We start from the raw sequence: 18,545 nt of genomic DNA on the forward strand, positions 1-18,545 counted from the left end.
CCATAGACACATCCAAACTCCCTGAGGGACTGAATTGCTGTGCGGAGAGCTGTGGGGATCATGGTCTCAGGTTACATCTAGCTCAATTGGCATAATGCAGTTTATAAAGACAATGTTCTATATTCTACCTTGGTGAGTAGCGTCCGGGGTCTTAAAAGCCTGTGAGCAGCCATCTGAGATTCTCCACTCGTCTCACCCCTTTGGGAGCAAGGGAGAATGAAGAGAACAAGAGACAAGGAAAAGATTAGTCCAAAGGACTAATGGACCACAGCTACCACGGCCTCCACCAGACTGAGTCCAGTACAGCTAGATGGTGCCCACCTACCACCACTGACTGCTCTGACTGGGATCACAATAGAGGGTCCTGGACAGAGCTGGAAAATGATGTAGAACAAAATTCTAACTCACAAAAAAAGACCAGATTTACTGGCCTGACAGAGACTGGAGAAACCATGAGAGTATGGCCCCCGGACACCCTTTAAGCTCAGTGGTGAAGTCACTCCCAAAGTTCACCGTTCAGCTGGAGATTGGACAACCTCATAAAACAAAACGGAACTAATGAGGCACAGCAGTCCAGGGACAAGGACTAAAAGGCAGGAGGGGACAGGAAAGCTGGTGATAGGGAACTCAAGTTTGAGAAGGGACAGTGTTGACATGTTGTGGGGTTTTTAACCATTGTCATAGGGCAATATGTGTACTAACTGTTTAATGAGAAGGTATTTGTTCTGCAAACCTTCATCTAAGGTACAAAAAAAAAGAATTATCTATGTGAGATCAAATTGACAACACCAACTTAAAAGGTTTGATGAGAAGCCTAGGGGGCAGTGAGCTGAAGCTAATAGTGATGGAATAGTTTGGAAAAGGATAGTGAGAATAGCAGCACAGCTGGAAGAATGTAATTGATGTCACTGAATCGTACATGTAGAAACTTTTGAAATGGTGTAACTTTGGTTATGTATATTTTCACCAAAAAAAAGTTCCTCCAAGGTCGAGAAGGGAGAGTGTTGACATGTCATGGGGTTGTTAACTGATGTCATAAAACTGTATGTGCACTGACGCTTTAATGAGAAACTATTTGTTCTGTAAACCTTCATCTAAAGTACAATAAAAAAATAAATAAAAGATAACCAAAATATGTTTTTTAACCTGGAAGAAAAAAAAAAAAAAGATTTACAGCCTTGGAAACCCTATGGGGCAGTTTGACTCTATCCTATAGGGTTGCTATGAATCAGAATTGACTTGATGGCAGTGGGTTTAGTTTGGTTTTTGGTTTAGTTATAAGGGAGAGAACCTGGAAGTAATGGGGCTACCCCATCTTGGCGGGAACCCAGAAAGCAACTGACTTGTATATATTGACCTTTCTAAACTTTCTTATTAGTTTCAGGAGATTTTTTTAGATTTGTGTTTGTTTTTGTACTTAGACAATCATGTACCAAAAGACCGAGTCACATATAAGAGAAGAAAATGCAGCTGGCATCAGAATTCTCAATGGCAATATTCAATGTCAGAAAACAATGAGGCAACATCTGTAAGTTTATTCACAGAAAACATACATAACTCTAAGATTTTGTATCCAGTGAGTTGTCCTTCGAGTATCAAGATCAAAGAGATATGAACATGTAAAAACTGAATTAATATAGTACTCACCAGGTTTTTCCTGAGGAATTTACCAGAGGACAAGCTTTAGCCAACCAAGGCATGATTGGGGCAATATCATCGGAAGAACTGATGGTGGGGAGAAGTGAATCTGTGTAACTAGAGAACTAAGGGGTTCTCTGGGTGATGCAGAAGGTTAAGCACTCAAGTACTAACCAAAATGTTGGAGGTTCAAATCAACCCAGAGGCACCTCAGAAGAAAGGCCTGACGATCTGCTTCCAAAAGGTCACAGCCTTGAAAATCCTGTGGAACACAGTGCTACTCTGCACACATGGGATCATCATTAGTCAGAAATGACTCTACAGCAACTCATTTTTGGTTTATAGAACTAAGACTAAAGCTCTGATGGGAAGAAAAGTCACAGAATTTTATATAATTATATACTCTGACAGTGCAGAAATAATTCAACTAACAATAAAATGGAAGGAGACTAAGGAGAGAAAGTTGGAGGTAAATGAGCTCTCAATAATAATGGGGAGTAAAAGGATATCATTTAAATCATTGTTACACAAAAAAAATCAAGGTGCAGTACATTGCACATAACATGATATCTTTAACATAAAAGGGGTGAAAATAAGAAACTGTGTTTGTACTGGAAACCCTAGTGGGATAGTGGTTAAGTGCTATGGCTGCTAACCAAAAGGTCGGCAGTTTGAATCCATCAGGTGCTCCTTAGAAACTATGGGGCAGTTCTACTCTCTCTTATAGGATCGCTGTGAGTCGGAAACAACTCAACAGCAATGGATATTTGTGTTTGACTACATATTTACAAAGGAACACGTGGAAAAGTATAGTGAAAAAATATTCCTCCCACCCTTCTTTCCATTTTTTCCCATACCTACATTTTCTGAAGAATAACGACTAATTGACTTCCAGAGATAAAAGTTAATAAAACATGTAAAAATATTGCATGTTTAAAACTTAAATAAAAAACAAAGTATCTTCACCCTCCACTTCTGGCTTAAAATACTTTTCCTTTTTTCTCTTGTCCAAACTTCTTGTTTCTAAAGAAACTTTAACTCCTAGAATAAATGTGGTACATTTTATTCTTCTCTTAAAAGGGTTCACACACACACATGCGCACACACACACACACACACACACAGCCCTTTACAAACATTGAGGCACAATTTAGTTATGGAACATGTTTATCTACGTTATTATTGCCCAGGTAGATCAAGACTTGAGCTTCTTTTTCTATTTATTATCGTCTTCTATCAACTATGATAACATTCAGTCTCTGCACAAATTAACAAAACAGGATTTTAAACTTATGATTCTGGGTAGTATTTTTGATATACCCTGACGTTAGCTGGCAGCTCATTTACTGAGGTGTTGTGCAACCGATGTGGATATGTGGTGTTCACCATTGCCACCATAGTGAGGCTCAGACATGAGTGTTGTGTCATTACTATAAAGTTACAGGAGTGGATGAGAAAAGATAATCCATAGCAAAAGGAACAAAACCTAGAACTGGGAAGTAGAAAAGAAAGTCTCAATTGATAACACAACTGAGGTCAAAACATACTTTAACATAAGGAAGCATTACTCAGAAATTTGGAGCCCTAGATATGGATTGAAAATTTTATTGTACTTAATGACTCTTGAGAAAGCAAGATACAGCAGGAAGATGTGAGACTGATTTTAGTCCCTAAAATATAATCCTAACCAGAATGTCCTCAGAAAATTAAATCAGTCCTCCAAATACTTTGGGTCAGTCAATTTTAAAGAGACCCTTTACAAATACCCTGAGTTACTCTTGGATGCAAGTCCCCTTACTAACAACAAAGACATGTTCTCTCAAGGAAACTGCTGCACTCTCTAAACTTACAAGGATACTCTGGTTAAGAAACTCATGCGTGTACATTGGAAAAAAAGGCATTTTTTCCTTTTTTTTTTTTTATTATGCTCTAAGTAAAAGTTTACAAATCAAGTTAGTTTCTCATACAAAAATTTATACACACATTGTTATGTGACCCTAGTTTCTCTCCCTATACTGTGACAACACATTCCGCCTTTCCACCCCAGATTTCCCATGTCAATTCAACCAGCTCCTGTCCTTTCTGTCTTCTCATCTCGCCTCTGGACAGGAGCTGCCCATTTAGTCTCATGTATCTACTTGAGCTAAAAAGCACACTCTTCACGAGTATCATTTTATGTCTTATAGTCCAGTTTAATCTTTGTCTGAAGAGTTGCTCTCAGGAATGGTTTTAGTTTTGGGCTAACAGAGAGTCCAGGGGCCATGTCTTCCGGGATCCCTCCAGTCTCAGTCAAACCGTTAAGTCTGGTCTTTTTACTAGAATTTGAGTTCTGCACCCCACTTTTCTCCTGCTCCATCAGGGACCCTCTGTTGTGTTCCCCGTCGGCGCAGTCATTGTTGGTAGCCAGGCACCATCTAGTTCTTCTGGTCTCAGGCTGATGGTGTCTCTGTTTTATGTGGCCCTTTCTATGTCTTGGGATAATATTTTCCTTGTGTCTTTGGTGTTCTTCATTCTCTTTTGCTCCAGTTGGTTTGGGACCAATTGATGCATCTTAGATGGCCGATCACTAGCTTTTAAGACCCCAGACGCCACTCACCAAAATGGGATGTAAAACATTTTCTTAATAAACTTTGTTATGCCAATTGTCTTAGTCATCTAGTGCTGCTATAACAGAAATACCACAAGTGGAAGGCTTTAACAAAGAGAAGTTTATTCTCTCATGGTCCAGTAGGCTACAAGTCCAAATTCATAGCATCAGCTCCAGGGGAACGCTTTCTCTGTCTGTTGGTTCTGGGGAAAGGTCCTTGTCATCAATCTTCCCTTGGTCTGGGAGCTTCTCTGCACAGGAACCTCAGGTCCAAAGGACATGCTCTGCTCCCGGCACTGCTTTCTTGGTAGTATGAGGTTCCCATGTGTCTCTGCTCACTTGTCTCTTTTGTATCTCAAAAGAGATTGGCTTAAGACACTATCCAATCTTGTAGACTTCATCAGTATAACTAATCTATCTTATTACATCATAGTGATAGAGTTTACAACACATAAGGAAATCACATCAGATTACAAAACGGTACACAGTCATACAATAGTGGGAATCATGACCCAGCCAAACTGACACACACATTTTTGGGGGACATAATTCAATCTGTGACACCAATTGACCTAGATGTCCCATGAAATCATGGTCCCCAGACCCCTACCCTGCTACTCTGTCCCTTGAGGTGTTTGGTTGTATTCAAGAAACTTCTTAGCTTTTGGTTTAGTCCAGTTGTGCTGACTTCACCTGTATTGGGTGTTGCCCTTCCCTTCACTTAAGATAATTCTTGTCTACTACCTAGTTAGTAAATACCCCTCTCCCTCCCTGCCCACCCTTGTAACCATCAAAGAATATTTCCTTCTGTGTTTAAACCTTTTCTTGAGTTCTTATAATAGTGGTCTTATACAATATTTGTCCTTTTACTACTGACTAATTTCACTTAGAATAATGCCTTCCAGATTCCTCCATGTTATGAGATGATTCAGATTCATCCCTGTTCTTTACCATTGCGTAGTATTCCATTGTGTGAATATACCATAATTTGTTTATCCATTTGTCCATTGATGCACACCTAGGTTGTTTCCATCTTTTTGCTATTGTGAACAGTGCTGAAATGAACATGGGTGTGCATATATTGATTCGTGTGACGGCTCTTATTTCTCTAGAATATATTCCAAGGAGTCGGATTGCTGGATCATATGGTATTTCTATTTCTAACTTTTTAAGGAAGTGCCAAATCGATTTCCAAAGTGGTTGCATCATTTTACACTCCCACCAGCAGTGTGTAAGTGTTCCAGTCTCTCCACAACCTCTCCAACATGTATTATTTTGTGTTTTTGGATTAATGCTAACCTTGTTGGGGTGAGATGGTATCTCATTGTAGTTTTGATTTGCATTTCTCTAAAGGCTAATGAGCGTGAGCATTTCCTCATGTATCTGTTAGGTGCCTGAATATCTTCTTTGGTGAAGTGCCTGTTCATATCCTTTGCCTATTTTTAAATTGGGTTATTTGTCTTTTTGTTTTTGAGTTTTGCAGTATCTTGTAGATTTTAGAAATTAGACGCTGATCGGATTTGTTGTAGCCAAAAATGTTTTCCCGGTCTGTAGGGTGTCTTTTTACTCTTTTGGTAAAATCTTTTGATGAGCTAAGTGTTTGATTTTTAGGAGCTCCCAGTTAGCTAGTTTCTCTTCTGGTGTTTGTGCATTGTTACTTATGGTTTGTATTTTGTTTATGCCATGTATTAGGGCTCCTAGCGTTGTTCCTATTTTTTCTTCCATGATCTTTATCGTTTTCGATTTTATATTTAGGTCTTTGATACATTTTGAGTTAGTTTTTGTGTATGGTGTGAGGTATGGGTCTTGCTTTATTTTTTGCAGATGGATATCAAGCTATGCCAGCACCATTTGTTAAACAGACTGTCTTTTTCCCATTTAACAGACTTTGGGCCTTTGTCAAATAGCTGCTCATAGGTGGATGAATTTATGTCTGGATTCTCAATTCTGTTCCATTGCTCTATGTATCTGTTGTTGTACCAGTACTAGGCTGTTTTGACTACCGTGGTGGTATAATAGGTTCTAAAATCAGGTAGTGTGAGGCCTCCCACTTTGTTCTTCTTCTTGAGTAATGCTTTACTTATGTGGGGCCTCTTCCCTTTCCAAATAAAGTTGGTGATTTGTTTCTCCATCTCATTAAAAAATGCCGTTGGGATTTGGATTGGGATTGCATTGTATCTGTAAATTGCTTTGGGTAGAATTGGCAAAAAATACATTTTTAAAAAATGTAACCTACTTATTTGAGTTAGTACGAAGCTAGAGTAATCAGTGTAATATTGGTGTAAGGCCAGACAAATTCATTAACGGAAGAAAATGGAGAGTCCAAAAACAGATGCACATATACTGTCAAATGCTTTTAAATAAAGGCACCAATGCAATTCAGTGGGGGAAAGTATAGTCTTTTCAATACATGAAAAGGGGACAATGAGATTAGGGCACAGTGAGCTTCTGTTAAGGTGATGGAAAATTTTGGGAACAAATAATAGTAATGGTTGAACAACATGATGGATATAATTAATGTCACTGAACTGTACACATGAAAATTGTTGAAATGGAAAATGTTTTGTTACATAGATGTTTAACACAATAAAAACAAAGAAACAAACAAAAACATATGTCTACAAAAAGACTTGTACAGAAATGTTTATAGCATCTTTATTCAAAATAGCAGAATGTATGGAATGGATGAACAGGTTGTGGTACATTAATAAAATGGATATTACTCAGAAGTAAAAACAAAGCAACTCCAATACACTAGACAACCTGGATGAATTCCAACAAAAATATGCTTGGCTCAAGAAACTAGACATGAAAGAGTAAATATTACATAAATATATTTTTATGAAGTTCAAAAACAGGCAAAATGAATCTATGTGGCTAAATACTAGAACAGCTATTTTCTCTGGGAGAAGAGAGGACAGATTGGAAAGGGACATGATGGAACTTTTTAACTGATGCAATGCTCTGTGAAGGTCCCTGGGTGGGCAAACGGTTTGTGCTCAACTACTAACCTAAAGGTTGTTCATTAGAACCCATCCAGTGGCACCATGAGAGAAAGATCTGGTGATCTGCTTCCATAAAAATTACAGCCAAGAAAACTCTATGGAGCAGTTCTACTCTGGAACATATGGGGTCGCCATGAGTTGGAATCAGCAACAGGTTTTTGGTTGCAATGCTCTTTGAGTCTTGCTTACTCAGATGTATAGGTTGGTCAAAACTCATCAAAAAGTACATCTAAGATCCATGTATTTTATAGTGTGGGATTATACCTCAATAAAAATTAACAATATATTGAGCAACTGTAATCACATATCAGATTTCCATAAATCAAAAGGTTTCATGGCATATTTGTTGTCAAGGAGACAACAAAGAAAAGAGGAGGTATATTGTTATAATCCAGTGGAGGGCAATTTGACATCTTTTTCATTATGATTTTGGCTGGTATAGAAAAATGAATTTGACTGTTAAATATTGATGCTATATCCAAACAGCTTGCCAAAACTTATTATTATTGCTAAAAATACATCTGTTAATTTGGGGAGGTTTCCTTTATAGGCGGGATGCAAATAATAATGATTTTATTTCCTTTCCTATCCTTATATTTTTAGCTACATTTCCTCATTGGATCAGAACAACCCAAGCACTACTTATTGCAAGGAGCATTCTTAGTTTTACACCACTGTTCCTGATTTTACACAGAGTGATTCTAATGTTTCTACATTTTGTATAATGTTTATTTAATGTTTTGTTGTAGGTATACTTTACAAAGTGTATTTGTTTTCTGTTGCTGTGTACCCAATTACCACAAATTTAGCAACTTAAAACAACACCCATTTAAAAGCTCACAACTCTGTAGGTCAGAAGTGTAGGCATAGTATGGCTGGGTTCTGTGCTTGGGTTCTATGCTCAGGTTCTGAAAGGTTGAAATCAGGGGATTGGCCAGGATGACTTCTCTTCTGGAGAATCTAGGGAAGAATCCATTTACAAGTTCATATAGGTAATTGAGAGAATTCTGTTTTCTGCAGATGTAGGACTGAGGTCTCCATTTTTCTGCTGTCTGTCAAGCTGGAGCTGTTCTCATCTCCTAGAAGCTGTTCACATTACTTGTCACATGACTCCCCTTCACCTCCAAAGCCAGCAATGGACCATCTCTCTTGTGTTAAGTCCCTCTTACGCTTAGAATTTCTCTAACTACTTCTTCTGTGACCTCTAGACCCAGATTTAAAGGGCCGATGTGATTAGATGAAGCCACCTGGATAATTTGAATATTTTCAAGTCAACTGATTTGGGCCCATTATTATATCTGCAAAATCCCTTCAAGCACCACCTAGATTAGGATTTGATCAATGTTATGGATTGAATTATGTCCCCCCAAAATATGTGTTGTAAATCCTAACCTCTATGCCTGTGGTTACAATCTCATTTGGGAATAGGTTGTCTTTGTTATATTAATGAGGCAGGGTTAGTGCATGTTGTATCTTGAGTCAGTGTCTTTTGAGATATAAAAGAGATTAAACAAGCTAGCAGAGGAGAGATGAGGGAAGATAGATGCCAAGACACATGGAGATCTTCAAGGAACCAGGAAGCAGAAGCTGAAGAGACAAGGACCTTCCTCCAGAGGCAACAGAGAGAGAAAGCCTTCCCCTAGAGCTGGTGCTCTGAATTTGGACTTCTAGTCTCCTAATCTGTGAGAAAATTAATTTCTGTTTGTTAAAGCCATCCACTTGTGGTATTTCTGTTATAGCAGCACTAGATAACTAAAACAATTGAATAGCAGGGAGAAGATGTGTGCATACCAGGGGTTAGATATCATGGGGAAACTCTTACAATTCTGCCTACCACAGTCCACCCTCTGGTCCCCAAAGATTCTTGTTCATCCTACATGCAAAATACATTCACCCCACCTCAATGTTGCTGAACGCCTCATTTCATTATAGTACCAGCTGAAGTTCAAAGCATCATCATACTCTCATTAGCTCAAAGCCCAAAATTTCACCATCTAAATCGTCTATATCAGATGCAGCTGAGGCTCCTCCTGAGATCCATCCTAGGGCATAATTTGTCTCCTTCTATGGACCTATGAAACTAAAAAGACAAGTTATATGCCCCAGCACTCCCAACACAATCATGGGAAAGGCATAGGATAACAGCTACAGACATTCCAGTTTAAAAAGGAGGAAATGGAGGAAGAAGGTAGTCATTGATCCTCAAGAGTTTTGAGGTCCAACCAGACAAATGTTGAATTTTTCTTGAGACCTGGGAATAATCCTCTGTGGCTCTTGGCTCTGTCCTCTGGGCAGCTCTTTCCTCTATGCTGTTGGTTCTACCCAAGAGTACACCAGGAACTGACAATCACGGGGGTCATCTTAGAATTCTGCCTACCACACAACCATAGTTAACTAAGAGTTTTTATTGTGAAAAAATGTTAATTTAAAATATATTTTAAATATATTGAGATGGCCAAATAGTTTCTTCTTATTATTAATTTTTGTTGAATGACATTTATATATTTTCCAATATTAAACCTCTCTTTCATTCCTGAAATAAACTGAACTCGGTTTCGTAGTTTGTTTTTTAATGTTTTTATAAGTGTTAGGTTTGTTTTACTATTACTTTATTTAGGATTTTTGAGTCTTTATTCATGATATTATATAGTACTACTAACTTTTCTTCATATGTTTGAAATTATTTTATTTCTGTTCCTGTTGAATTGAATTTTTGTCTATTACTGTTGAAATTAATTTTTTATCATTATACAACACTCTTGAAGAATTATCTGAAGTAGTGAAAACTTTTAAACAAATTAGATGTCTATAAATAAGTGACTAGTTAAATAAATTATAATATATCCCTACCAAATTGTGTGCAGCTCAAAAAAATGCTGAGGAAGCTCTTTATGTATAAATGTAGAATACTCTCTCAGATACACTGTTAAGTGAAAAAAGGCTTTAGTGCTTGGCAATTCAGTTGGCTAGTTTCCTAGACTGGCCTCCCATTGTAAGCATGTTTAGAGACACATATTATGCTCTAACTGTACCCACGAGTTTGACATGTAGAGCCTTTAAGCACTTTAGAATTTCTCTTTTTCTTTTTTTGATGATGAACACATCTTTATTTATTTTTTATTGTGCTTTAGGTAAAACTTTGCAGCTCAAGTTAGTTTTTTATTCAAAAACTCATAACACATATTGTTTTGTGACATTGGTTACAATCCTTACAATGTGGGACAGTTTATTTACTAAAGACCTGCTTGAGTAAGGGATAGGGAGCAACCATGCTAGGTATGACCAATAAGGGGAAGCAAGAGAGCCTATTGCTGTTGACAGGAGCCAGTGATCCTGTACAATTCTGTAGTCAGGTCGTTGTCTGGGGCACTCTAGTCATTCCAGTGGAAGATGAAAGTAACTCCTGAGGTGATTTTTAAAAAATCTGTTTCCTCCTTGACCCAGAGGAGCTAGCTCCAGAAGGTGGGATCAATCCTAAATGTTATGTGTTGCATTTTCTTTTACGAAAAGAAAAAAACATATAAATAAGACAAAACAAAAACCTTTCTGGGGTTTCTAGTGGCAGTTGAAATAATACTACCACCTGTGATCATCAGAAAATAAGTCATTCCTCGTACTCTGTGGGATAGGCTCCTTGACTTCTAAGGGGTAGGAGTTCATCCTGCTGTGTATTTTAGAATCCCTCCGCTGCCTTACTGTTTTGTCGCAGTGAAATTCCTATTGATCATGTCCAAACTTGTCTTTTCACTATGCCTGGTTTCTGAATCATGTTCCAGTTGCTTGGCCCTGCCACTTGGGCCCAGTACACAGTTTGAGCATAACTGTACTAAAACTTTTTTCCAGATCAGTATAATAAAGAAGTGACGTGCAATTAAAAAAAAAAAAAAGACATAAGCTGAGTATTGAAAGCATATTTTTCCCTGAGGACATTTGGTCTCAGGTTTTTTGGTTTCTCAGGTCATGGATAGAACAGTAGTCAAATCCTAGGGCCCTGACAATAGAAGAGTCTTGCAGAATACACTCTCCCAAAGTACAGAGAAACCAGTAACTTACTGGCTCAGTGATGGGTGAAGGACTGCTTTCCAAACCTTGCCAAGGACTGTCAGAAATATTTGCCCTGTGTGAACCTTAGACTTAGCAGAAGGAAGGAAGAAAACAATGTCCCTGGGAGATTTTAACCACCAGTCAACCGTTGCTTTTGTCTTCAGTCTAAACTCACTGTACTTGGGTTATCTAAAAAATATCTTAAAAAATAATTAAAAATGTCTTAAACCAAGACATTTGTTTAAAGCAGAATCACATGTGCATGCCCACACATGCACAAAGACATACATATTCAGGATGGTTTGATCAAAAACTTCATAAACACCATCTAAAAAGCAAAAGGGAAATAAATATACCTGAAAAGCTAACAGAAACACTGTGAGAACACCTAGAGAAGAAGGTCATGACTTGGAGGGGGAAGGGGAAGAAATTCCTATATGGATAGAGGTTGTCATGGTGAACTAACAGCCTAGGAGTGACCTTTTGAGTTTTGCTCATTTTTCTCTTCCACATTGCTCCAAGAAGACCTTGAATTAGTTCTATATAAGTCTCGATTAAAAAATAAAAGTACAAGAGGAATTCTGCTCATTTTTCTTGCAGGGCTGCTGAGGATGTAAATGGTGGTTTTGGTGAGGTGATGTATCTGTACTGTTGATCACTTGGCCGTGGGTGCAAAAGGTGTTCTCACTGGTTGTTGGGATGGGTGTTGTGTGTGTGCTCTGCTGCTTGATGGATGGTATGGGCAAAGGTGCCCGAAAGGGAAAGACAACACACAATACAACTTGACCAAGACAAAGGCATAGAAGTTTCCTAGTCACAACTAAACAATTTGAGGGACTGAGTTGCTGGGGCTGGGGCCGGGGGCCATAGTCTCGGGGACATCTAGGTCAATTGGCATAACACAGTTCATAAAGAAAATGTTCTACATCCTACTTTGGTGAGTAGTGTCTGGGGTCTTAAAAGCTTACAAGTGGACATCTAAGATACATCTATAGGTCCCATCCTGTCCGGAGCAAAGGAGAATGAGGAAAACCAAAGACACAAGGAAAATATTAGCCCAAAGGACTAAAGGACTACATGAACCAGAGCCTCCACTAGTCTGAGCCCAGAAGAACTAGATGGTGCCAGGCTACCACCACCGACCCCTCTGACAGGGATCACAATAGATGGTCTTGGGCAGAGAGGGAGAAAAATGTAGAACAAAATTCAATTTCACAAAAAAAGACCAGACTTAATGGTCTGACAGAGACTGGAGGAACCCCGGAGACTATGGCCCCTAGAACCTGCTAACTCAGAACCAAAATCACTCCCAAAGTCCACTTTTCAGACAAAGATTAGACAGGCCCTGGTGGCACAGTGGTTAAGAGCTATGGTAATTCACGGCTACTAACCAAAAAGATCGGCAGTTCGAATCCACCCGTTACTTCCTGGAAACCCTATGAGGCAGTTCTACTCTGCCTTATAGGGTCGCTGTCAGTTGGAATCGACTTGATGGCACCTAACAACAATAACAACAATAATACAAACAGTAACACATGTGAGTATCGTGCTTCTTAGTTCTATAAAATATATGAGACCAAATGGGCAACTCCTGCCCAAAAGCAAGACAAGAAGGCAGGAAGGGACAGGAAAACTGGACAAATGGACATGGGGAATCCAGGGTGGAAAGGGGGAGAGCTGCCACATTGTGGGAGATTGCAACCAATGTAACAAAAAGAAAAAAGTATATAAATTTTTGAATGAGAAACTCACTTGAGCTGTAAACTTTCACCTAAAGCACAATAAGAAATAAAAAAAGAAGTGTTCTTTATCCAAAAAAAAAAAAAAAAAGAAAAAAAAGAGGAATTCTAAAGTGCTTGGGGACTGAATAGCAGTAAAGCACTACATGTCAAACTCGTAAGTACAGTTAGAGCATAATGTATGTCTCCAAACACACTTATCAGAAAAGAAAAGAGAACTCAAAAACTTGGAAAATGAGCAAAGGGAGAAACCCAAAGAACAAAAAAGGGGAGAAATGCTAAGCAGAAAAACAGAAATCAATGCTATATAGAAAAAATGTATATGTATGAAAGCATACAAATATATATACATATATACATACACATACATATGTATATGTGTAAATTTGAAACCACAAATAAATGCAAAATTTTAAAATATCAAAATAATTATATATCAAAACTGATAGAAAAAGAGATATAAAATTGAATATATGACTAACCTTTATATAGATTCAAAAAGTAAACAGTCCATTGCCTGACACCCCTCTTCTGCTGGGATTCTGTCCCCCATGACGTGTACACAACTATGAACCAATAGTAGTAATTTCTTATTGTCCTTCCCCTATCCTGCTTAAGAGAAACAGTTTCTCTACAAAAATTTTCAGCGAACATCTAACTGTTGACATTCTTGTCCAATGATGCAGGAACGCAAGAATATTTATCCTAACTCATTTCCATATACTAATCTGTCTTCTGCTTGAGATGGAAACAAAATAGCCCACCTCCTTTTGATATTCTCCACAAAATGATAAACAGACAATTGTGTAAGAATGGAATAACTTAAAATAAATTATGAGCAACCAAGGTACATGGATACTTTTTATTTAGGGATGCTATGATGGAAAACCATAGCAAGACTGGGTTATTCATTTATTTACTTTTCTTACCTCCTTTCCTGAACAAACCCTTGATATGTTTTCATGGGTAATCCTCTCACATGAACTCTATGAAGTCATATTTAAGAAGGAGCCTTAAATAAAGCCTGTGTGATGGGATAGAGAGAATAAGTGCTACCTTTCCTGGGAAGGAGGTGGTTATCCATTTGCATACAGGGCTGCAGTTGCTTCTTTTCTTGCTGAAAGGTTGAGTCTCTATCCACTAAGACTGCAAAATACATTGATGTCAGCATAATATAGGAAACGAACTGACTGGACACCACCCAGTACTCCTCTCTGATTTAAAACATGCATCAGAGGAAAACTTGCTTCATCATATAAGTGTCAATCAACCTTATCATGTGCATCCTTTGATATTTCACTCTTATTATTTTTTGATTGATTAAAAATATACAGAAAACAAACAACCAGACAAAAAACCCTGCCAACCTAGAATTCTATATTCAGTGAAAATATCCCTCAAAAGTGAAAAAGAGATAACGACTTTATCAAACAAACAAAAACTGAGAGAATTCGTTGCCAGTGGACCTGCCCTTGAAGGAATGCTAAAAGAAGTTCTTCAGGCAACTGGAAAGTTCGATAGGTCAAAAACCTGGCTGTACAAGAAGAAAGGAAGAACATTGGAAAAGGAATAAATAAAGGTAAAATAAATTATTTTTCCCGGCCATTGTTTTATTCTCATACACACCCCATATATACCACACACCACTCATTCACATATACACATATGCCCACCACACACATACAGGTAGTCCCTGACTTATGATGGGGTCCTCCTCCAACTACTGTCATGAGTCAGTTCTGACATAATATGAATAGCTCTCTCTTTTTTTCAGTTTACATAGTCTGCTATACGGCAGTGTTTTGAACAGTAAAGCATAACATTGAACATCTGCGAGTGAACATCTGAGAATGATAACATCAACAAATTACATGCTGCGACATTGTATGTAGTACATACTACTAATGATAAGCTGTACAAAAAAAGAAAAAAGATGGTGGTAAGTGCGGTTCATCATAACTCAAATATGGCATAAGTCAGGAACTAACTGTACACCACACACCACACTTCACAGACACACATACACATACCCTACACACACTCCACATATGCACCATACCACACACACAACAGTACACATATCACAGACACACTTAAATATACACTCCACCACATACACCACAGATACAACACAACATTCACAGATACACAAGCACCACACACCACACATGCGTAGATACACACACACACACACACATGCACACACTTTCTCTTTTCTTGGATATCCACACAACTCTGCATCACACCAGTCTATTGGAACTTGTTCTTTCTCTTCTCTCTTACGAAAAGCCTCTGAAAGTAGGTATGTATTTTGTTTTTCAAAAACGTCTGCAAATTGCTAAATACTTTTGATAAAATCTCTGTCACAGAAATCCCCCTTATTCTCCTCTGGGAAATTAACTAATTATTAATTTCACTTAATAAACAGTAAGACTAAGTTGATTCAGGATAGAAAAGAGATTCCTCCTTCCTCTGTGAAGATTTTTCTCTCAACTACAAAGTATGGATCTTCTGTATTTACTAGTTTAGCCCTTTAAATCCTTCACAAAATCCTTTAACCTCACTATGTCAAAGTTAAAAGCTTAATTTTTAACTTCACTTTCACCTTTGTCTCGAAGAATGTAAGTCTAAAAATCATGAGACAGACTAGAAACCTTCTGGGGATATGCCAGTAATTTCATGGCCACGTTAGACTGAGACCTACAGTCTCTCTCCCTGTCTGCTCCATAAGTGTTCCCAGAGTTTACTGTTGAGGATGGCTCTAGGTATATAATGCTATTCTGACAGAAAATGCTATGAATTTCTAAATGACCTATTAGCTTTTTTCCCCCTTTTGTTCCTCTTCTCTTTTCGTCCCTCCCTCTTTCCCCCCACTCTTCTTTCCTTTCTCTGTTCCCTCCTCCTTCCCCTCCAACCCCTTCTCCTCCTTTCTCTTCTCTCCCTCTCTCTTTCAAGGGTCACATCTGGCTGACATTCAACATATTCAGAAAAACGTACATTTTATTAACGCATGTCCTCTGAACGGTGATACTTCCTTCAAGGTTTCTACTGCAAAAACTCTTTTAAGTTCTTTTGGTTCAGCTAGCTGGCTATAGTAATACTTGGGAGCACATCTAACTTTGAAGGCAAGGTAATGATCGATTAGAAATATCTAATCCCTTCAATCCACCACCAACCCGTCAGTTTGTCATACTGTGGTGACTTGCACTTTGCTATAATGCTAGAAGCTGTACTATTGGTATTTCAAATACTAGCAGAGTTACCCGTGGTGGACAGGTTTCAGCAATGCTTTCAGACTAAGATAGACTAGGAATGAAGGCCTGGTGTTCTACTTACGAGAATCAACCAATGACAACCTTATGAATCACAACACAATATTGTCCAGTATTGTGCTAGAAGATGAGCCCCCTAGATTGAAAGACACAATAGCCACAACAATGAACTCAAACATACCAACGATCATAAAGATGACACTGGACCAGGCAACATTTTATTCTGTTATACATAAGGTCATCATGTGTCGTAGCTAACTCAACAGCAACTAACAACAAGGATCCCTTCAATCAGTGATTTTGCACTATAGATAATTTATTACATAGTTAACAAGCACTATTTTTATTTTTTATTACACTTTTAAAGTGCCCGATACACTCTTGGCACATAGCAGGTACTCTATAAATGGAATGTGTTATTTTCTACCTTGATTTTTTTTTTCCAGCTATATTTTTTCTTCTGGCTCTAGGCTGATCCTCCACTGCATGTCCCAAGATGTTTGTACTGTCTGTTGTGCAGGAAACCAAAGCTGACACTTTCTGGAATCAGAGCCCTTTTACTGATTGAAAGCCCTGGTCAGCGGTTGTCCAATGTCCATGTTTTAAATAAATATCTGCTGTCAGTGTCTCAGCTTTGGGTACTGATTACCCTGGGTGAATACTCTTTCTGTTTGCTTGCCCAAAGCTTTCTGTTACTCTGCAAGACTATTTGAAATTCCTTCTACAGGATTCTGCATCTGGATTCTGTGTCTTCTTTACCAATATTTTTTAATTTAACTTTTTATTATGGAAATTTTCAAACATACAAAAAAGTGTAAGAGTCTAATATGACTGTGTACCATTGACCAGTTTAACAATTATCAATATTTTGTCATTCAGGTTTCCATCTATCCAACTGATGTTTTCTGTAGTACATGTATTTTAAAGCAAATCTCAGACATTATGGCATTTCTCATGTATACAGTTCAGCATGGATATCTAACTGACATGGTCTTTTAGAAACATAAATAACATGCCACCAGAGCGCCTAATAGATAAGCAATAATCCCTTATTATCATTTAATATCCAATAATTATGAAAATTTTCCCAATTAATTGTTATGTCTCTTTTATTTTATAACAACTCTTTTCCCCATTTAATATCTGGATTACCTAAAAAAAAAAAACAAAACTAAACAACACCAAGTCATATGTAGACTCTCTAACCATTGACTTTGTTAATTGCTTCATTTTACGGTCATTTGATATATTCTCTTACAGCCTGTAAACAGCTACATAGATTTAGAGGCTTGATCAGATTCAGGACAAGAATACTTCATAGGAGTGCTGGTTACTTTTATTGCATCTTGTCAAGAGGCATATGATAGCAGGTGGTCTCACTTTTAGTGATGATGAGATTGATGTCATCAATCAATATTTTGCCCACAGAATCCTTCAATATTGCAACTCGGGTGTGTAGATGTTTATTATGGTTATGTCTTCATGATGGTTGGTCCTCTTAATCATTATATAGTGTCCTTCTTTGTCTTTTATGGTGGATTTTATTTTAAAGTCTATTTTATCTGAGATTAGTATTGCTACTCCTGCTCTTTTTTTGGTAGCTGTTTGCATGATATATTTTTTCCATCCATTGATTTTTAATAAATTTATGTCTTTGTTTCTAAGGTGTGTCTCTTGTAGACAGCATATTGATGGATACTGTTTTTTCATCCATTGTGTCACCATCTCTTTATGGGTGCATTTAGGCCATTTACATTCAGTGTAATTATTGATAGGTGTGAATTTATTGCTGTCATTTTGTAGTGCTTTTTTTTATGGTGCTGACATTTTCTTTGTTTCTCTTACTCTCCTGTGCTGAATTCCTTTTATTTGTGAATTTTTTTTTCATTTCCTTTGTTTCTGTCAGTTTTGTTTTTACTGAGACTTTGTGTTTTTCGTCTTTATTTTGATGAGTAGGTTTGTTAACTTTCTTAGTGGTTACCTTGAAATTTACCCTTATCTTCCTAGGTTTGAACCAGTCTACTATTACTTGGTATCACCTTGCCTTCCTCTCCATTAGAAGATTCTATACCTATACCATTTATTCCCTCTTTTATTGTTGTGATGTTGTTGTCATTTACAGATTAACCTCTCTGGTTCCCTGTTGTAATCCTTTTGGTTTTGGATAGTCTTTGAGAGTTCATTTCCTAGGTTGGTATCTGGCTGGGACAATCTTGTGTCTTATATTCAGCCTGTGGTCTGATGTTGTTTGTTCTCAGGT

At 37.8% G+C, this 18,545-nt stretch overlaps 1 protein-coding gene across 1 annotated transcript in view; it reads right to left on the bottom strand.

Annotated features, from left to right (window-relative positions):
- The window catches only part of LOC101361118 (sodium-dependent phosphate transport protein 1), a 71,527-nt gene extending 60,637 nt beyond the window's left edge, over positions 1 to 10,890 (bottom strand). The window contains 2 exon segments of the mRNA XM_012557723.1: positions 2,959 to 3,130; positions 10,814 to 10,890. Of these exon segments, the coding sequence (XP_012413177.1) occupies positions 2,959 to 3,130; positions 10,814 to 10,890 (249 nt within the window).
- Positions 10,891 to 18,545: the final 7,655 nt, after the last annotated feature.

The sequence above is a fragment of the Trichechus manatus genome, unplaced genomic scaffold (assembly GCF_000243295.1).
Source record: "Trichechus manatus latirostris isolate Lorelei unplaced genomic scaffold, TriManLat1.0 scaffold00115, whole genome shotgun sequence".
In the NCBI taxonomy this organism is placed as follows: domain Eukaryota; kingdom Metazoa; phylum Chordata; class Mammalia; order Sirenia; family Trichechidae; genus Trichechus; species Trichechus manatus.